Raw genomic sequence first — 20064 nt, forward strand, 5'->3', positions numbered from 1 at the left:
CACACCTTGGCCTCTTCTGGGATTAGATCAAAATGTCCTTTTTCTCTCCCAAATATGAAACAAAAGCTCTTCAATGACTGGAGAGGCGTAGATATGGTGGAGAGATGGGGGGTTGATTACACTTCAGGCAGCCAGCCAAAAATGCTCAATGTGTTAAAAAATATGTTTAAAATCCTTTCAAAGGGTCCTAATGTCCATTAAATATAATTTGTGCCAATAATAATAGTTTAAATGTAGTGAATACTTCTATAAGGCAGGCACCTTTACATTTCATCCACAAAACAGCACCTTGAAATAGGTATTACCATTATTTCCACTTTACATACATACTTTGTTAAAAGCGGAAAACAGAAAGATCAATTAAATTCTCCATGGTCACAAAACCAACAAGTTGTAATATCAGGATCTGGGGGCCCTTGGGCAGTGGGTCTTTCAAAACCAGCTCGTAAAGAGCCACAAACAGATCTAGCCCAATTCTTGGCACTTTAGGATCGGTTAATAAATAACAGTCCCCTTCCTCTCTTTGGAACCCAATCTGCCCCTGGAACTCTCATTTGATAAATGCCGTCTCTCCACCTACCTTGCCTGACATCTCAGCCAAACCCCAGGCAGGCTCTCAGAAAAATGCACAAAGGTTGCCGCCCTCTAGGCTCTGAGCCCCCCAGGAGGCAGGAATGCAAATAGACTTTGCAAATAGACAAAGTATAGCATTGCTTTGGATCGACCATATCTGTTTGCTCAGGCTGCCTCTGAGATTCCCCAGGCCTTGAACAAACACGACCCTTCCCAGGGTCCTCTGGAAATGCCAGGCGGCAATGCTCTGTCCGGACACCGTCCCTCGCACGCAGCAGCGGGGACCGGGGCGGTCAGCGACACACGGGAAGGAGAGAGACTTAAATACACACGCACACCTGCCTAGTGGGCTTGGCAAATCTGTTGACACCTCCAGAGAGGAACCGGGGAGGCGGGGCCCACGCTGGGATGTGAGGGAGGCCTCCTCCATCCTCCCCCTCCTTCCCGGGATGCGGAGCCCCCGCGGGGACCGCAGGAAAGGGCCATTGCCACTTTAAATGACTCAGGAAGTGAAAGGAGGCCGCCTGACGGGGACAGGGAAAGTGGAACCGGGGTGGCACGGAGCCCAGATCTCCGATTTCGCTGGGGCAGCGAGAGGCCAAGCGGACCGCGCGGGGGGCCATCAGGGGCGCCGGCCGCCGCACCGGAAGTGCCCGGGCCCCGAGGAAGCGCAGGGGGCGCCGGGCGGCGGGGAGGGCGGGCAGGCCCTCTGCTCCTCGGCCGGCGGGGGCTGCCCGGAGCTGGCGGCAGCGGCGCCCCAGCCCCAGCCCCGCTCCCGCATCCCACGCGGCCGCTTCCCTGGGACCGGTTCGGCTGGGAGGAGGACGTGAGGAGCCCGCGGAGCCAAGCGGCGATCTCGGGGGGGGCCCCCAGGCCTGGGCCTGTCACCGCACCCGCATGGCCTCCAGAGTGGGCGCGGCCTTCGAGGAGCTGCCGCACGACGGCACGTGTGACCAGTGCGAGCCCGACGAGGCGCCGGGGGCCGAGGAAGTGTGCCGGGAATGCGGCTTCTGCTACTGCCGCCGCCACGCCGAGGGCCACCGCCTCAAGTTCCCCGGGCACCACCTGGCCCCGTACGTGCACGGCGCCGCCCAGGCCTGGGCCCCCCGGGTCCCGGGGGAAGGCGCGGGGCAGGCCGGCGCGCAGGCCCAGGTGGAGGAGGCAGGCGACCTAGAGAGTGAGGCGGGGGAGGAGAGCGAGTCCCGGGAAATCAGTGAGTCCGGAGAAGAGAGCGAGATGGAGGAGGAGAGCGAGGAAGAGAGCGAGGGCGACAGTGAGGAAGACATGGAGGACGAGCAAGAGAGCGAGGCGGAGGAAGACAACCACGAAGATGGAGAGTCGGAGGCGGAGGGGGAAACTGAGGCAGAGAGCGAATTTGACCCCGAGATAGAAATGGAGGCGGAGAGAGTGGCCCAGAGGAGGTGCCCGGACCACGGGCTCGACTTGAGCACCTACTGCCAGGAAGATAAGCGGCTCATCTGTGTCCTGTGTCCGGTCATTGGGGCCCACCAGGGCCACCAGCTCTCCACCCTGGACGAAGCCTTCGAAGAGCTACGAGTAAGTACTGGGTCTTCAGGGTGGAGGCCGAGAGGTCAGGGCGCCTGGGTTTCAACGCAGGTGGTGTCGCTGAGGCCACATTCGCTTTGATCACGTCCCTGCAACGTTGTCCCTTCCACTTGTTGGGAGCAGTTGGGAACTCAGTCACCCTTTGGGTGGAACACCATAGGGAATCAGGTGAAAGTTCCGGACTCCAACCCGAGAGAAACGCATGTCCTCACAACATCTAGTAGACAGTTTCTGGAAGATTGGAAGGCTCTGGTCTCCGGATCCCAGATAAAACGCACGTGTTGGGGAGATTGGACCCCACTTAAGCCTGTTCCCGCAGCATCACCCTTGTTGAGACGGGTGCCTTGACTTAGGGCTCTTGAGTTTTGCCAAATGAATCCTAGCAAGTAGTGTCCACACCGCCCAGGGTTGGGGTTTTGATAATCACTTCGTGTGTGGCCTGAGTTCCTTTTAGGTTCTTCATGTTTGATACTTGTTTGGAAGAGAGGATGAAAGGGTGGAGGCAACACTGGGATGGGAATGGGGGGGTCTTTTGTAAGAAGGCCTTGCTGATCCCCTAGAATAGTGTTTGGAAAGTAGTGGACATTACTAAATATTTGTTGAATGAATGAATTTGCAAATGACTTTCCTTTTATTTGTAGTGTGATGTATACAATCGATGAAACTACGGGCATTAACCAGGGAGGAATGTTTGAGTGGAGTGATCAGTTTCTTGATTGACTGATGATTGATTGATTGATTTGAGAGAGAGAGAGAGAAGAAGGGAGGGGGGAGAGAAACATCAATTTGTTGTTCCACTTATTCACCCACTCATTGGTTGATGCATGTGCCCTGACTGGAGATGGAACTCAAAACCATGATGTATCCAGCGACACACTGACCAACTGAGCTACTCTGCCAGGGCTGGAGTGATCAGTTTATTAAGTGATCACTTCATTAGTGAATGTTGTCATCTTTGATGACTTTTAATTCCATAAGTCACATTGCTGGCACTGAGATACATACTGTATAATGAAAATCCTTGCATTAAAATTTTCATTTTTTTAATGGAAAATACACACTCAAAATGTGTAAAACTACATGCACAGTCTGTCAAGTAACTTTAAAGTGATTAAGAATAGAATATTAGCAGTGTTAAAGCCCTGTGCCCTTTTCCAGTTATAACCGTTTCCCACTTAGTAACCATTATCCTGACTTTTACAGTGATAATTTCCTTGCTTATTTTTTATACTTTTACCACACATGTATGCATTCCTGAACTTACTTGAACTTGGCACAGTTGGTATAATATGTCATTGTGTTTAAGATCCATCTAGCAGGTGGCTGTGATTTGTTCATTTTCAGTGTCATATAGAATTTCATTTTATGGATATGCCACAACTTACCTATTCTGTCAATAATCAACATTTGAGCCCAGCTGGCATAGCTCAGTGATTGAGCATCAACCTATGAACCAGGAGGTCATGGTTGGATTCCCAGTCAGGGCACATGCCCGGGTGGTGGGGGTGGATCCCCATTGTGGGGCGAGCATCTCTCATCATTGATGTTTCTATCTCTCTCTCCCTCTCCCTTCCTCTCAGAAATCAATAAAAACGTATTTTAAAAATAATTACAATGGACATTTAATTTCCAAATTCTGGAGCTTCTGGCCATCATAAATATTGGTATAAACAATCTTGTTCATGTCTCCCAGCACACATCTGCATACATTTAAGTGAAATATAAACCTAAGACTGTGATTGTTGGGTCATAGACTATGAAAATCTCTATATATAAAAGCCTAAGTGACTGTTAGGACCGGTAGCTATGACACACACTGACCACCAGGGGGCAAACGCTCAATGCATAGACATGGAAACATGGAACAGACTGATGGGGGGGGGTCCCTTGGCCTGCCTGCGCCCTCTTGCAATCCAGGACCCCTCAGAGGATGTCAGGCTGCTGGTTTCGGCCCGATCCCTGGAGGCCAGGACAAGGGACCCCACTGGTGCACGAATCCATGCACCGGGCTCTAGTCTTTAACATTACTAGATGCTGCCAAATAGTTTCTAAAGTGGTTGTACCAATTTGCATTGCCATGAAGAGTGCTTGAGAGATCTTGCTCTGTATCCTCAGGAACAGTTGCTATTACAGAATTTTTAATTTTTGTCAATCTTGTGGATATGTAATATCTTCTTGTGGTTTAAATTTGCATTCCTCTGATCACTGATGACTGAATATCTTATATTTCTTCTTTTGAAGTGCCCATTCAGGTCCTGTCTATTGGTTTATCTATCTTTTTCTCATTCATTTATAGAAGTTTTACATATTTATTTCTTACTCCTTTGTTGTTTATATATATGGGTTGCAAGTATCTTCTTACATACTCTGTTTTCTCTTTTTCTTTTTAAAATTTTGTGCCTTGAATGAAGTTCTTTATTTTAATGTAATAGAATTTTCATCAATAATTTTCTTTCTTGTTAGTGCTTTTTGTGCTTTGTTCAACTTAGTATTGATTTTTGTGTTGTGGAGGTAGGGGCTCAATTTCATTCTCCTCTCCCACATACAGATAGCCAGCTGCTCTAGCAGTATTTATTGAAAAACCTATCCTTTCTACACGGATCTGCTATGCCACTTGTCATTTATCAAGTGCCCAAATGTGTGTGAATGTGTTTCTTGGCCTTTTTATTCTGTACTATTGATCTATTAGTATGTCCGTGTGTGAACAACAAGTTTTCTCAGTTATTATCACTTTGAAACATGTGTTAATATGTGGTAGAGCAAGTTCTTCCACTTTGTTCTTCTTGGAGAGTGTCTTATCCAGTCTGGCCATTTACATTTCTTAGACTCATACTATAAAATAAGCCTACAGGATGTTTTCTGTATCGTATTTAATTTATAAACCAATACATGAAGAATTAATATCATTACAACATGAAGTTTTATAATCTATTTATTTAGGTGTTTTTATTGCCTTACAATAAAGTTTTATAATTTTTTTCTGAAAGATCTTCTACGTCATTGTGAAAAATATTCCTGGTTACTTACAATTTTATAGTATTGTAAAAAATGTTTTTAAGTTTTGTTTTCTAATTGTTTGCATATAGGAGTATGATTTTTACATAGCGATTTTTGTATTAAGGTATCTTCTTAAATTCTTTTACATATTATAGTAATTAATCTATAGGTTCATTCTACCTAGATGATAATGTTATTCGCAAAGAGGGACAGTTTTTGTTTCTTTTTAATCCTTATACCTGTTGTTGTTTTTCTTGCCTCACTGCCTCGGATAAGACCTGAAGTCTAATGTTTAATATAAGTGATAGTGGTTATTCTGGCTTTGTTCCTAATTGAAGGGTGATTTACAACATTTCACAAATAATGTGATAGTTTGTTTTTTTGTTTACATATATATTTTATCAGATTAAGAAATCTCCCTTCTATCCTAATTTATTAAAGAGTTTTCTTTAATACTGAATGGACTCTAAGTTTTATCAAATACTTTTTCTGTATCTATTAGGGTATACATGTGATTTTACACTTACTATGTTAATGTGATTAATTACATTAACTGACTTACTATTAAATTTAAAAATCAGTGATATATTTACATGTCTCAAAAGCCTGTTTTTCACCTTTGCCCCTTTCACCTGGTTTCCCACTTTCATTAAAATTTTTTTTCTTTATCTTTCAAGTGCTTCTTTTAGCAAATACAGGTATAGGCATATATATGGTCTCATTTTCATCCCTTTGTGTCATTATTATTATATTGTATAATTAGAGCAACCTTGTGTTGCTAGGGCAAACCCAACTTGGTCATGATGAAGTGTCCTTACATTTTTTAGTTTGGTTTATTAATAATTTGTGTAGGTTTTTAATTTATATTTATGGGAGAAATTTACTCATAAGTTTCTTTTACTGTCCTCATGAGATTTTACGATCAAGGTTATGTTGGCTTCATAATATGAGTTAAGTTGTTTGCTTCTCACATGTTTTCTTTTTCTTTCTCTTTTAATGCTCTGGAAGTGCTTGTATAAGATTGGAATATTTCTTCCTAGAATGCTTGGTAGTTGGCTACTTTGCAGTCTATGGGTTTGAGTCCTGTTATATAAACGACCATGGAAGCCTTCTGGACTTGAAAAGACAGAGGGTTTGGGGGAGGAGGGAAAGGGAGGGAAGGAGGACAGGAGAAAGAATTTTGTTTTGTTTTGTATAGTATTTTTGGCTATGATTCCATTTAATGGTTATAGTTCTGCCCAAGTTGTCTATTTTCCTTAAGTCAATTTTAATGTAATTTTCCCAAAAGTTGTTTATCTAAATTTCCAAATGTATTAGTATAAATATGTGAATCATATCCTATTATCTTTTGTTCATACTGCAGCTATCCTCTTTATTCCTTTAAGAATAAAGTAAGCATGTTCATTTATAATTGGTGATGTTTTCAGTAGGTGAAGACTTTTTAGGTCTCTGTTATTTTTGATGGTGTTTTTCTTGTTCTTTATTTCTTTTTGTTCATTATGTTTCACACCATAGCTTCTCATTGCCTTTAAAAAATTATTTGTTGGGATTTCCCAAGTCTTGGCATGTAACTGTATTTGAAGGAGGATTTCAGTTTGCTTTCGCTAAAGCTTGAAAGTATAACTTATTTAGAATTTCCTTAAACTAAGTTGCTTGAGACCAAATTTTCAGGAAGTGTCTTCCAAAGTTTACAGCCTCTTGAAGAATTTTCTTTCATCCCAACCCAAGCCACCCCCTCAACCCATTTTGTTCAGCTCCAAGGCAACACTCCCCACAGTCCCCTTTGGAGGGTCAGGTAGTGACAAGTTCCCTTTGGTTTGCCTTTACTCTGAGGCTTTACTCTTTGGCAGGGGTGGGAAGATTCCAAATCTGATGGAAAGGGTCTTCTTTAAATGTCCCAAATGCCAGAGGCTTTGCTTTCAGTTACCTTCTGCTCACCTGCCTAACTTTTAACTCCTAATCAAATAAATGCTCAGCACAGTTTCTTTCAATCTGTTACTGTCCTGAGTTCAAAAGCTGCTTACTGTACTCTATTTATCTTAACATTGGAACAGTATTACTAACAAAACTATAGACTTTATTAGAATTTCACCAATTTTTGCTCTGATGACTTCTGTACCAGGATCCTATGGCCACAAAGAATGGGTAGCACAAAACCATTAGTCTTGATATGTGGAGTAGAGATGAGAATGGGATGAGAGAAACACAGAACTCTGGCCCTGGTGTGTTTTGTCTTTGGCGTATGTGTATCAGTATGACTGGGATCAAGTCAGCATGGCATTGGGAAGAAATCATCATTGATGCCCTTTTCGGATATCAAAAATGAATCAAGAATTAAAAAATAAAACCAACCAACCAAACATAATTCTCCAAATATACTAAAGGCTCAATCCATAATTTATGGCAAATAACCATATGGGCAGCAACTCTGATGTACATTATAATGTACTAGATTATTCTTGTTGAACATTTAATTATAAAACTCACTTCAGATTTGTTTAGCTAGTTTTTTGGCAGGTAGCAGAGTAATCTGCTTTTAACTTAAATAGACTATTAGAGAAAAACATTCATTGTAATATGTTGAAACTATAGCATGTAGTTAACTAAGTGTCAAAGACTGATATTTTTAAGTTAATTTTATTTATTTGAATAATTTTTGAGTACTATGGTGAGATGTATGAACTATTGAGAATAATAATAAGTGGTTCCTGACATCAGAAAGCTTATACATAGTCTTATAGGAAAGATACAAACAGTATGTTATGTGGACTCAGAGAAATTAATTTCTGCTGGAGGCATGGAATCAGCAAAGATTTCTTGGAGGTGATGGTGTTGGAGGTGCTCCTTCAAAGATAGGATATTACTAGTAAATACAGACTATTAGGTAAACTTCTTCTGTGTTCCCATAACAACAGCTGGTACACATTTATTGTAGCACTAAATGCGGTATACTGTCAATGTCATTTCCATGTCTCTTTCCTGTGTGGTTATAAACTCTGCTAGGTTAGGGCTATATGTTATCCATCTCTGTGTTCTCAGCACCTAGCACAGGGCCTGTTGGATATTTATATATATATATATATATATATATATATAAAATATTTGGTACATTTATGCTATGAAGTATAATCTCATCTAGTTCCAGGGCATCAAAGAGACAGTATTACATATGATTTAGTATATAAATATTTACATTAAGTTCAGTTGCATCTAAAATAATGAAAAAATTTGGAAAAATCCAAAATAACAGCAACTCAAACAAGATAGATGTTTATTTCTCTCTTGTGTAAAAGAGATGGAGACAGTCTAAAGGTGGTATGGAGGAACAATGAGGTTATGAAGAATCTAGGCTTTTTCCAGCTCCACTTTGCCATCCTTATGATGTAATGGACCAGGATGACTGCTGCGGGACCAGCCAGCACATTTAAGTTCAGGATAGCAGGCATAGGAAAGTGAAGAAGGGCACTCCCTTCTATTTTAAGAGAACCCCCAAAAGTTGCACACATTGCTGCTGATGTTTCGTTGGCCAGAATTCAGTACCATGGACTTACCTAGTTGCAAGAGGAGCTGGGAAATAATCTTTCTCCAGGCCACAGTGTATCTAGCTAAAAGCTGTGGTCTGTTACTAAGGAGCGGGAGAATGAATATGAATGACCCAGCAGTCTTGTTTTAGTTGGCTACTTTGCAGTCTATGGGTTTGAGTCCTATTCTGATACTTATTAGCTGTGTCATGTTGGATAATTCACTTAGCCTCTTGGAGTCTTGGTTTCCTCATATGTAACTTGGGTATCAAAATTGTTTCTCTTCATTGGGTTATATAGTGAGGAACAATCAAGATCATACATGTGAAGAGCACAGTGCCTGTGATATAATAAGCCCTCGGCAGTTGGTGGCTCTTATTCTTACTACTGTTACAGAGCCATCTGAGGTTCTATTCTGAGTTCAATGCCAGACCAGTTAGTCTGGCAGCAGCAGAAGTTTTGGATACTGAGTTTCTTTGGGTGAAAGCTACTCAGCCCCCTCTCCTTCTGCTCCTTCTGCCTTCTCTACTCTGGTGGGCAGATAGGCTGGTGAAAAACTTGTCTTCAGAGAAGAGGCTCCTGTATATTTCGGTGTCCTGCTGGTGCCTTATGCACTAGCTAACCAAAACACAGCTGGTAAGCCTAATTTTAGGTTCACAAGTCTTGCTGGTTGTCCTCTTTAAATTCTGTTTTACATTCTGAACTGTTGGAAATTTTTATAGAAGCAGAGGGGAGGCAGGGGCAATATTCCCTTTACTTTCTGGTTAGAAAATAGCCTCCATTTTCTTTCAGTAGGCAATTATGGGGAGGAATGTTATAGGCATCCCTACTGTTCTCCACTCTGTATTTTGGGTCTGTGTGAACCCTGGCAGGATGTAACCTGTGTTGAGTGGTAAACTCTGATTTAATGTGTGTGAAGAATGAAAATGCTAACCTTCAACTGAGGTTATAAAACTGAGTCAGGAAACTCTTGTCTGCTGTTGAATTTTGAGATTCCAGAGATGAGAATCTATATATATAAAAGCCGAAGTGATTGTTATGACTAGTCGATGAACGATGGGTCGACCAGTCGCTATGATACACACTGACCACCAGGGGGTAGACGCTCAATGCAGGAGCTGCCCCCTGGTGGTCAGTGACTCCCACGGCCAACCTCCCATAGCCAGCCAACCTTCCTCAGTCCCTCCCCCCTCCAACCCCCACTGGCCACCCCGATCTGCCCTGATCAGGACTGGGTGAGAAGGCCCTGATCGGCCCCAATTGCCAGCCAGGCCAAGGGACCCCACCTGTGCACGATTTTGTGCACTGGGCCTCTAGTAGTAGTAGTAATAATAACAGTTATTGAGTGGTTTTAGGTCAGGTGCTTTTCATTTATTTTTTCAGTTGATCTCAATAAAATTCCCAGTCAGCTGTGTTATTATGATTCTTATTTACAAATAAGGAAATTGATACTCAAAGAGGTTGAGATTTGCAGATGGTCACTTAGCTAATAAGTGGAAGGACCAGGATATGGATCTAGGTCTGATCCCAAAGTACATGTTCTTTCCACCATCCCATTTTGCCTCTATTCTTACTTAGTTATTTCGACTTACATTTAACCTCTCTAAATGGTACACACACTCTCCTGACGTATGAAGGCATTTAATATGTACACACTTTTTGAATATTCTAAAACTAGTCTTTCCCTTCTATCTGAAATTTTCTTCCTGGAAATTTTATAGAGTATTTTGACTAGTAATAGGTTGTTTTATTTTTTTAAAATATGGTACCAACACAAGGATAGAAAAAACAAAACAGGCAGCCAGTATTCTTTCTGAACTCAGCATCCTCTGAATCTTTGTAATATTGATTCAATACTTAGGAGCCATTTGAGGATATTTAAGTGACTTACAGTTACATTTCTACTGACACAAGACTTTTCTTTTGGTGCCCAGATGGTTATTGGCACTCGACTGACTCCCATAATAGTACAGAGACTGGTTGTCAAGAAATAATTCTTGTTCTTATGCCATGTTTACCTACCATATTGCAACTTTGTTTCTGCCCCTTGCCCATTTTCAAAGGATGTTTACATTAGAATGAGCTATTTTATTTCTGTATTTTGGGGTAAATGGATAGACAAGTGTTGAGATATTCTGAACCTCTATGAAGAAAGACATCTCAACTTTCTTGGTGTTCAAACAAGGACCCTTAAAGGTAAAACAAACAAAAAACCCTTCAGAGAGAGCTGCTTCCAGAGATAGCAACTTCAGATGTCTACAGGGAGGAGAAAAGTAATGTAAATGAGAGAAGCAAGCCAGGGTAACCATGACAAATTGGAGAGAGCTGGCCTGGACTGAAGTGATAGTTGCTATTCAGCTTCAGCTAATTGCTGCTATGTGGGAATGGGAGCCCAGTACAATCATACCTTTGATTTTCAAAAGAAGCTAGAACGTTTTATTGTTATGTGATATCTCCTGATTTTTAAATTAGCAACTAATTTAAAAATTCCCATTATACTGTGTGGGACAACACTCTAAAGACCTAAAAAGTTCTGTAGGCTGCAGGCTGCATACTAGTATACATGGGTTCTGATTTGTCCCTTTTCCCTCATTTACAGATGGAGAAACAGAAACCCAGAGATATAAAATGACTCATTCAAACTCACACAGCAGTTAGTGGAGGAACCAGGAATAGAACCTGGATCTCCTTTCTCTTTGTGCAATATTCTTTTCACTCTGGGAAGGTTAAACTTTTGGGGGACTCTGAGGAAAGCTAAATCCTTTCCCTAGGAAAGTGCATGTACATTTCACATTTTGCATACAGTTTTGAGGATTTCAAACTGCCTGCAATCCATACATGAACACCAGGTAAAGACCACTCACTTTCTTACCTGCTGGTTCATATGTTTTCAGTGCAGAGGGAATGGGTCCCAGTATTTATACTTGGGCAAACCCATGGAGAGAAGCACTCCAAGAAGCTCTAGGTCTGTCCTTCCTTCTCTCCTCCCTTCCCTTTGTAGACTTACATTTAGGTAAGTCTAAGACTCTTTCTACTACTACTCCTGATACTGGTTCCTCAAATCATTGCTTTTCTAGTTTTTTATGTACATATATACATCACCCATAGAAAATAAGAGTTTTGTGGTTTTGTAAAAAAATGAATATAGCATTTTGCAAATTAATTCAACATTATGTCTTGTCTTGTATCCAAGTACATACAGATTACTTTATTTTGATTTGCTATATCATATTTTATAATTGGTTAATTATGTAATTTATTTAGCCATCCACTATTTTTAACTTTTATCTTCACACAAGGATATTTTTTCATTGATTTTCAGAGAGAGGGAAAGACAGAGAAATATCAATGTGAGAAAAACACATGGATTAGTTGCCTCCTGCAGGAGCCCCAACCAGGGCCTGGGTTGGGAAGCCTGCAACTTCCGGTCAAGGGAGGTACGTGCCCTTGATAGGACTCGAACCTGGGACCCTTCAGTCTGCAGGCCTACACTCTATCCACTGAGCCAGTCCTGCTAGCAGTGGTCAGCAAACTGCGGCTCGGCAAACCGCGGCTCGCGAGCCACATGCAGCTCTTTGGCCCTTTGAGTGTGATCTTCCACAAAATACCGGCTCTTCCACAAAATACCGTCTTCTGCGCATGGGCCACAAAGTTTCAATCGCACTGTATGTGCACGCCTGCACGTGGTATTTTGTGGAAGATCCACACTCAAGGGGCCAAAGAGCCGCATGTGGCTCGCGAGCCACCGTTTGCTGACCACGGCTAGGGCAAGTCACCCACTATTGATGGATACTTAGAATGTTTTCAGTATTGTAAACAGTGCTGCAATAAATATTTTTGTGCATGCCTTCTAGACACATGTGCTAGTGTTTCTCAAGAGGTGAAAGAGAGAAATGGATTTGCTAGGCATTTGACTTCAGAGTAGTTTTATCATTTTATATCAGCAACATATGAAAGTCCCATTAACCCAGAGCCCCACATCACTTGATATTATCAAATCAAAACTTTTTTCAGTATAATGGATGAGACATGTTAGATAATTTGAGCTTTTAAAAACATCTTTTCATATGTTTATTAGCCATTTGACATTTCTATAATGTTCATATCCTTTGTTGGGATTTCTTTTGGGATCATTTGTCTTTTTCTTATTTATAGGAATCCCTTATGTATTTTCTTGTGTACTCTTGATGCCAAGTCCTTCGGTTGTATTTTTAATCTTTCTCATTTGGATCTTTCTGATCCTGGTTTTGTTGTTTCCTAGCTCTATAATTTTGGGAACATCGTTTGACTTCCACAGAACTATTTTCCCCGTTATGAAGTGAGAATACACTAGGAAGTAGTGTTACCGTGAAATGCCAATGAAGGAGTGTGTGCAATTTGGGGGTTCCTGCAGGCATTTGTTATTTCCACCAGCCATTTTCTCAAATATTAAGTGAGAATATACTACTTTTTAGGTTTAGTGTGAAATACCAATAGAAAAATCATAGGAAAGTGCTTTGGAGAGTAAAGAATAAGGTATTTTTGTTTTTTCTTGGTGTTATGACTAACCCCTAGGAGCTGGCTTTTGTGAAGCATCCCACATCTCTACAGATTGATCAAACTCAAGGGGTAGGGTGGGTGTCACAACACAGCACTTGTCTCTTTTTATTCCACACTCTTGTAGGGGAGGACGGAGATGCATAAACAAGATATGCTCACATTGAATTCCATGTTCTTGGAATGCATTGTGTGGGATGGAGGTGAAGAAGAGCAGTATCAGGAGAATTTGACTTCTTTGCCTCTCACAGTGCCTGCCCCAAGAATTGACATAGTAGAATCTGCCCATTTATGGAACCAAATGTCTACAAGGTTAGAATTATCTTGCCTTTTGTTACTATTCTGGTCTTCTCAGCTTGAACACAGGTTTCAGAGGCAGCTGTTCTATTCCACCAGGGAAGGGAAGTATGAGGATACAATCCCCTGTTCCCATTCCCTTAACAAACAATTAACTAAAACATGATACCACCCTGGGGCACTTATACTCAAAAAACACCTTAGACCTAGACAACTCTCTGCCCCTGCCCTATGCTTCATGCTTTAGAAGACCCTTCTTTGGCCATATTCATCGCCTTCTAGACCACTCTCCAAATACCAAGGATCTAGGAATTACCTGATGAATTGCATTGAGCCTACTTCCAGGACCTGCAGAGCCTCTTTCTAAATTCATCCTCCCGAAGATGGATCAAGCCATTAGACCCCACCCCTGATATGTGCTTTCCAAGGTCAGGGTGGTCAAGGGCAACTACTTGAGAGGGATATTCCCAGAACTTAAGTGTACTAGTTTGAATGTGTTTAGGCTTTGTAAGGAAAGGGCTTCAGGAAAGGACTGGGGTGTGGAAAGAGAAGGATGGTGGATTAGGGGGCCAGGGTCCTCCATTTGTACTCTAGTCCAGCCCTGCAGTTGTCAGGAAGAGGTCTGCCCAGAGGAGCCTCTTTCTTCTGACCAACTGCTTATGTTATGGGTTAAAAAATGCCACAGGGGAATGTTTTTTCACCACCCAGTTAGAGACCTCATATAGCTGGCTCAATATAGACCCCAATTGAGCTTTGAGACTAATCCTCAAAGAGAGTGGGGTGGGGAGGTGGAATGGTGGATCTCCTGAAGGGAGAGTTTCTGTGCCTCCCCTCTCTGTCCCCTGGGCAGGCAGTGCTGCCGATGCTTTGTTAAAAGGAGAAAGGATTCTGCTGACACACTGTCTTTTTATGAAAGAAGGCTAAGGGTTCCCTTATCTCTCCACACAAGGCACATCTGCCTGCAAACAGGCTGTCTGCTTCTTAGGGATTCCTTCATCCTTCCGTTTGCTTTCTGAATCTTTTAAGGCACAGTTTCACACATTCCTGTCTGTGCTCTAGAGCCAGGGGGAAAGTCATAATATATCAGGGCTCTTGCTGAGGAGCTTAAAATGGGCTCTGGCAGCTGGGATGTGAGAGAAGAGAGCTTTCCAGGGACAAGTGACCTGCTTGTTCAGCCAGTGAGAAACAGGTTAGAGGAATGGTATCACCAGACAGGCTTTATTGTCTGATCATCTCATAAAAGCAAGATTGTGTCTGGCAACTTAACCCATTTTTAGGTTCTTTGTGTCTCACCCACTCCCTGGTATGTGACCTCCAGATTCCTTTCCCAGTTGCCTACTGTGATACCACAGAAGTGAAAGATTTAAATTGGTGAAGAAATTTGGAGAGTTGTAAATCGTCATTTTAAACATACATATTATTAAATTTTAGAACCACAGCTAAAATGGGAATGTCAACGAAGGTGTGTTTGGAGCGTACATCTAAAGTGGGTATCTGCCTTAGTCATGTTACATCAGATTGTTTCTATATAGGTTTGGGAGAGAAAGGAGGTTAAATGGGGAAAAAAAAATTAGCCTGTAGTCTATTTTAATCTATATGATGGGTTCTTACGAGGTGCTGATTTCCTGTTTTGGAGGAATAGGAGTTGGTTCTGCATATTTGGCAAATATCACTGATTCAGAGGACAATTTTAAGAAACAGATATTTATAGTGTTTGTTTATATTGTACTTCTTTATTGTTCCCCCTGCTTCATAAAAATGGTAACCATTTTACTTCTTCATGTTTCCTTTTAGTCACTAGTAAAATGAGGGTGATGATTCTACCCTATACCTTAGAGGAGCTGAGATTAGAAAATAAAACTAATTCATGTGGTTTTAGATTGTGCTGCATACATGTATTATTATTGGGACATTCATGTCTTAAGCTTGTATGTTCATTCTCTTATTCAGCAGATATTTTTAAATACCTTCTTGATGCAGGGCACACACACAGAGATAAAAAATGTGGTGCTTACTCTTAAGGAATTTAAAACGTTGTGAGGGAGACAGACAATAATAATAAGTCTCATACATCTATTGCATTTACCATGTGTCAGGCCCTGTTCTAAGCACCTTGATATATATTATCTAATTTAATCTTACTAGAACCTTTATGAAATAGATATTGTGTTTAACTTAATGTTACAGATAAGAGAGAGGCTAAGTTACTTGCCTAAGGTCACACACTAGTGCTGGAATTGGAACTTGAATTTTTGGCTCTAGAATCTCTACTAGTATGCTCTAAATCTGTGCTGACTAATACAGTAGTCACTAGCCATATATCGCTTTGGAGCACTCAAAATATGTCTAGTCCAAGTTGAATTGGGCTTTAAGTGTGAAATACATCCTAGATTTCAAAGACCTAGTATGAAAAAAAATATTGGAATACCTCATGTTGAAATTGCATGTTGCAATGATAATATTTTGGATATACTGAGTTAAATTAAATATTTTAAACTTAATTTCACTTTATTTTTGTGGCTACTAGAAAACTTAAAATTACATGCATGGCTTGCACTGTGGCTTACATTACATTTTTATTGGAATAACAGTAATAGTAGTAGGTGACATTCATTGAGCACTTACTGTGTGCCACATGCTGTGCTAATACCTTTACAAACGCTATTTCAATTAAGCCTCCAAATAGGAGGCGTCATTATCCCCATTTTATGGAAGGAGAAGACGGTTTTGAGCAAGTAAGTAATTTGACAGAGGTTAGTCAACTAGTTAATGGCAGACCCAAATTTGAAACCATTTGTATGACTAAAAAACCTGTACTCAACCAGCACACTGTAATACCATTTCCAATGATATCTCAGGGCATTTTCTTTGAGTTTGTTTTTCTAAGAATGTTTAATATTACATACGTCTGTATTTAGTGTGTAGAAGTTCAAAATAAAAATCACTAGGTCATTAAATAGACATCTCAGAAGGAAATCTCTTTTGCAGAGCCCCAGCCCTAAGTGAACACTGGCACAATTGAGCACTGAGATGAAGCAGTGAGTCAGCCTGTACACACTGCATTTAATTTTCATTCCAGGCCACTGGGCAATTTATGTTCCGGCCCTCTTTATCCTTAGAGAAGAGGAAGAGGGGCAACGCGGCTCCCCCTAGTTGTTTCATTTTCTTGGCTGAGGAAAAAAAATTGCTTTCCATTTCATTGTCCCATGAAATGCTGATTGTGTTCGAGAGAGCAACAAAATGCTGTTTAATGACCCGACTTTTCTTTTTTCTAGAGCAAAGACTCAGGCGGATTAAAGGCGGCAATGATAGAATTGGTGGAAAGGTTAAAGTTCAAGAGCTCAGACCCTAAAGTAAGTATTGTTTGGAATTTATTGAATATTGGTACCCCAAGTATGGGTATCTCCCACTTTTTTGGAAGTTCACTTTACGCTACTTTGCTTTTTATGAAAGACCTGCATTAGTACCTGTTTTCACTAACTGAAAGAAATCTGGAGAGAATTTTCACTTTTATCGCTTTTATGAAAAAAAGCGAAAATAGCCTTCAGCCTTTGTTTTGCAAGGAGCTGTTAGAGGCAGCACAACCCTGAGGAGCAAGTGGCCCTGCCAAGCTCCTTCCTGAAGTTACACTCAGCATCTCAGTATCAGCCTCTATAGCTTTGACTGTGTCTGTGAGCATCTGTGTTTTTTCTCCATTTATTTTGTGCATCCGTTAGCAAGATGTGTCCTAAGATATCAGAAAAGCCTCAGAGAGCTCCTAAGGGTGTTTCATTTAGCATAAAACTGGTAATTAAGCATATTTAGCATGATTCGGTACGTGATATTTTGGGGTCTGGAAACCCTAAAAATATTTCCCATATAAATGAGTGGTAAATGTGTCTTTGATTTACACCATTTCAGCTTAAAAAAGTTTCATAGGAATAGGGAAACCTGTATTTCCTTCTCCTTGAGCTAAGTTCGAGGGTTGTTAACAGTCATCTATCAGAACACTGCATCAAGCCCAGCCAGCATGGCTCAGGAGTTGAGCATCGACTTATGAACCCAGTCGGGCACATGTCCATGTTATAAGTTCGATCCCCAGTGTGGAGTGTGTAGGAGGCAGCTGGTCAATGATTCTCTCTCATCATTGATGTTTCTATCTCTCTCACCTTCTCCCTTTCTTTCTGAAATCAATAAAAATATATTTGAGAGAGAGAAAAAAAAGAACATTGCATCAAGATTTAATTAAGCCTGCCCATCAAAAGCAGTGTGCTAATATGCCTAGAGATAAGTCATCTATTTTCCCTTTCTGTACTTTCTGGCTTACTAGTACAACACATAATCATTAATTGTTTTTCCTGAACTGCAGACAAGTGCATTTTTAATTTTCCTTTACCAGGCCTTTGAGACTATTGTCCTCTGTGTCCATTAAATTCAGCCAAAGGCATCTGAGATACTGATCAGCCTAATGCTGGGGACTGGAACAGGCTCCAGACCCATCCAGTTGGTGTTCAGTATTAGCAGTTTGTCTCTCCCCAACTTACAGGAGCCAGCTGTCATTGCGAATGCTTTTGTCCTCATGACCTGGAGTCTGGTCTGGGAAATGGTTTAAACTTCCCAGCTTTCTTTGCAAGATGCTGGGACTGTAGGATTGATATTCGGGGAGATGCCATACCAGGGTGGGGGTGAACTGAGAACTGAACATGCTGGAGGGATTATGACTAACACAGCCTCTCTTCTCCTGCCCAGATACTTACTGTAGCACACTACCTGATAGGGGTGCCAGCTGGCTCAGCCTGAGAGTCAGAGCCGCTCACAGTTAAATTGGGAAAGGAGCATGATTGTTTGACTTTTCACATCTCCTTCTCTTCTTTCATTTAAAGTTATTTATAAGTGGAATAAGACTAGCATTTCTTGAACACATACTGAGTGAGAGCCAGGCACTGTGCTAGGAGCCATACATATTTTTAAAAATAATAATGGTAAAATCTATATAATGAAATTTACCTTTTTAACTGTTTTTAAGTATACAGTTCAGTGGCATTAAGTGCATTCACACTGTTGTGTGACTATCACTACCATCCATCTCCAGAATTATTATCTCAGACTGAAACTGTGCCCCTTAAACACTAACTCCTTATTCCACCTCCCCTCTTGTATACTTGTGATTACTTTAGCAACTCTATAAAGTAGTTTATTATTCCCATATTATTGAGAAGGACACGGAGGCTCAGACAGGTGGGGTCATTTGCCCCAAATCTAGTATAATTTAGAGCTGGATTCGAACTCTGATGCCAGGCCTGTGCTCTATCTTTTATATCATGCTGCAGACTAAGCCTTCATCTCCTTGCTACCATATGTTCACGTGTGCCTCTGTTTCCTACTCTGAAATACTATATGAAGCAGAGCCACAGAAAATGACAGTCTCTTCAAAAGTTGGCCGCAGTCACCAATAACCCGATCATTTTCTCTTCATACAGCATTGAAAGTATTGGGACATTAGTAATTTTTTTTGTCTTCTGGTGTGTTTAGGGTTCCAGGGATAACATTTATTAATTTTCTTAGGTCATTGTAAAAAAGATCCCTGGTGTAAGTAGTTTTCCTTTAGTGAAGATGAATAAATTAATTATTAAAGACTACTGAAAGCTGCTTTTTTTAAGCAAGTTTCTCTGGTTTCTGGGACAACAGGTCTACTTTATGTTTTGTTTCTGCCACATCCACATGCTTTTAGGCAGTGAAGATGGAGAGGATATGTACAATTACACTGAGTGGCTTCTGTACGTGATGATGAATACAGGTAAAGTGCTTTGAATATGCACTTTGAATATGCATAATACTTCTGGTGGGAAACTTGCCAGAGGTGAAAGAATTGAGTGGTCCCATGAGAGCAACCATGGAAGCCTCAGGATTTTCCCATGATGCACCATAAGCTGAAGGGTATTTGTTAGGATCTCCCTTGATCTTGGATACGTTTATACACACTCACCTCTCTTTTATCTTCTTTATCTGGCCATGGATTATTTTCCACCAACCAGTTTTATTTTTAAGCCTCTTTTTAGTCTGTCATATGCATATGCTATATCTACCTGGAGCCAGCTTGAAGAAGGACTACGTTAGTCGGCAGCGTGATATAATGATGGAACGACTGCCAGATCACAACGTGGGGGGTGGTGAAAAGTGAGGCACTTCAAACAGAATTTCTGCAACAAAGACAATTTCCCAGCAATAAATTGGTGTCTTCCAAGCAAACCCTTAGGTTTTTAGTCTGTTCTGCTTTCCCTTGGAGCCCCATCATCCCTTTTTAGAAGTTGGCCTGTTTAAGAAAGGCAGCATCTCTCAGGCTTTCTGACCTGTCATTTCCTGGTACAGCAGCTTTCCCTAGAAGCACTGATTGAGTCATGGAGCACTGAGCACTATCTCTACCCCACTTCCTCTGGAATTCCCTAAGCAGCACAAAGCTTGATTAGTCCAGACACTGAAGTCTCCTGGGACTGAGTTAACTTTTATCTGCAAATGTTGCCAGAGAGGAGTGAAGGATGCCTAGATTAACCATCTTTTAAAATTTAAAAATAGTATATACTTACAGATTAAAAAC

At 41.2% G+C, this 20064-nt stretch overlaps 1 protein-coding gene across 2 annotated transcripts in view; it reads left to right on the forward strand.

Moving 5' to 3' along the window:
• Positions 1 to 1011: 1011 nt before the first annotated feature.
• The window catches only part of TRIM44 (tripartite motif containing 44), an 83968-nt gene continuing 64915 nt past the window's right edge, over positions 1012 to 20064 (forward strand). Inside the window, exons 1-2 of one of the 2 annotated variants that reach the window (XM_070427798.1) lie at positions 1012 to 2130; positions 16766 to 16843. In XM_070427798.1, coding sequence (XP_070283899.1) covers positions 1471 to 2130; positions 16766 to 16843 — 738 coding nt within the window. In that variant the 5' untranslated portion in view covers positions 1012 to 1470. The remainder of the gene's footprint in view (positions 2131 to 16765; positions 16844 to 20064) is intronic. The other variant, XM_070427797.1, reaches the window with a different exon arrangement.

This window comes from Myotis yumanensis, unplaced genomic scaffold, assembly GCF_028538775.1.
Source record: "Myotis yumanensis isolate MYYU_CA2020_CCGP unplaced genomic scaffold, mMyoYum1.0.hap1 SCAF_10, whole genome shotgun sequence".
NCBI lineage: Eukaryota > Metazoa > Chordata > Mammalia > Chiroptera > Vespertilionidae > Myotis > Myotis yumanensis.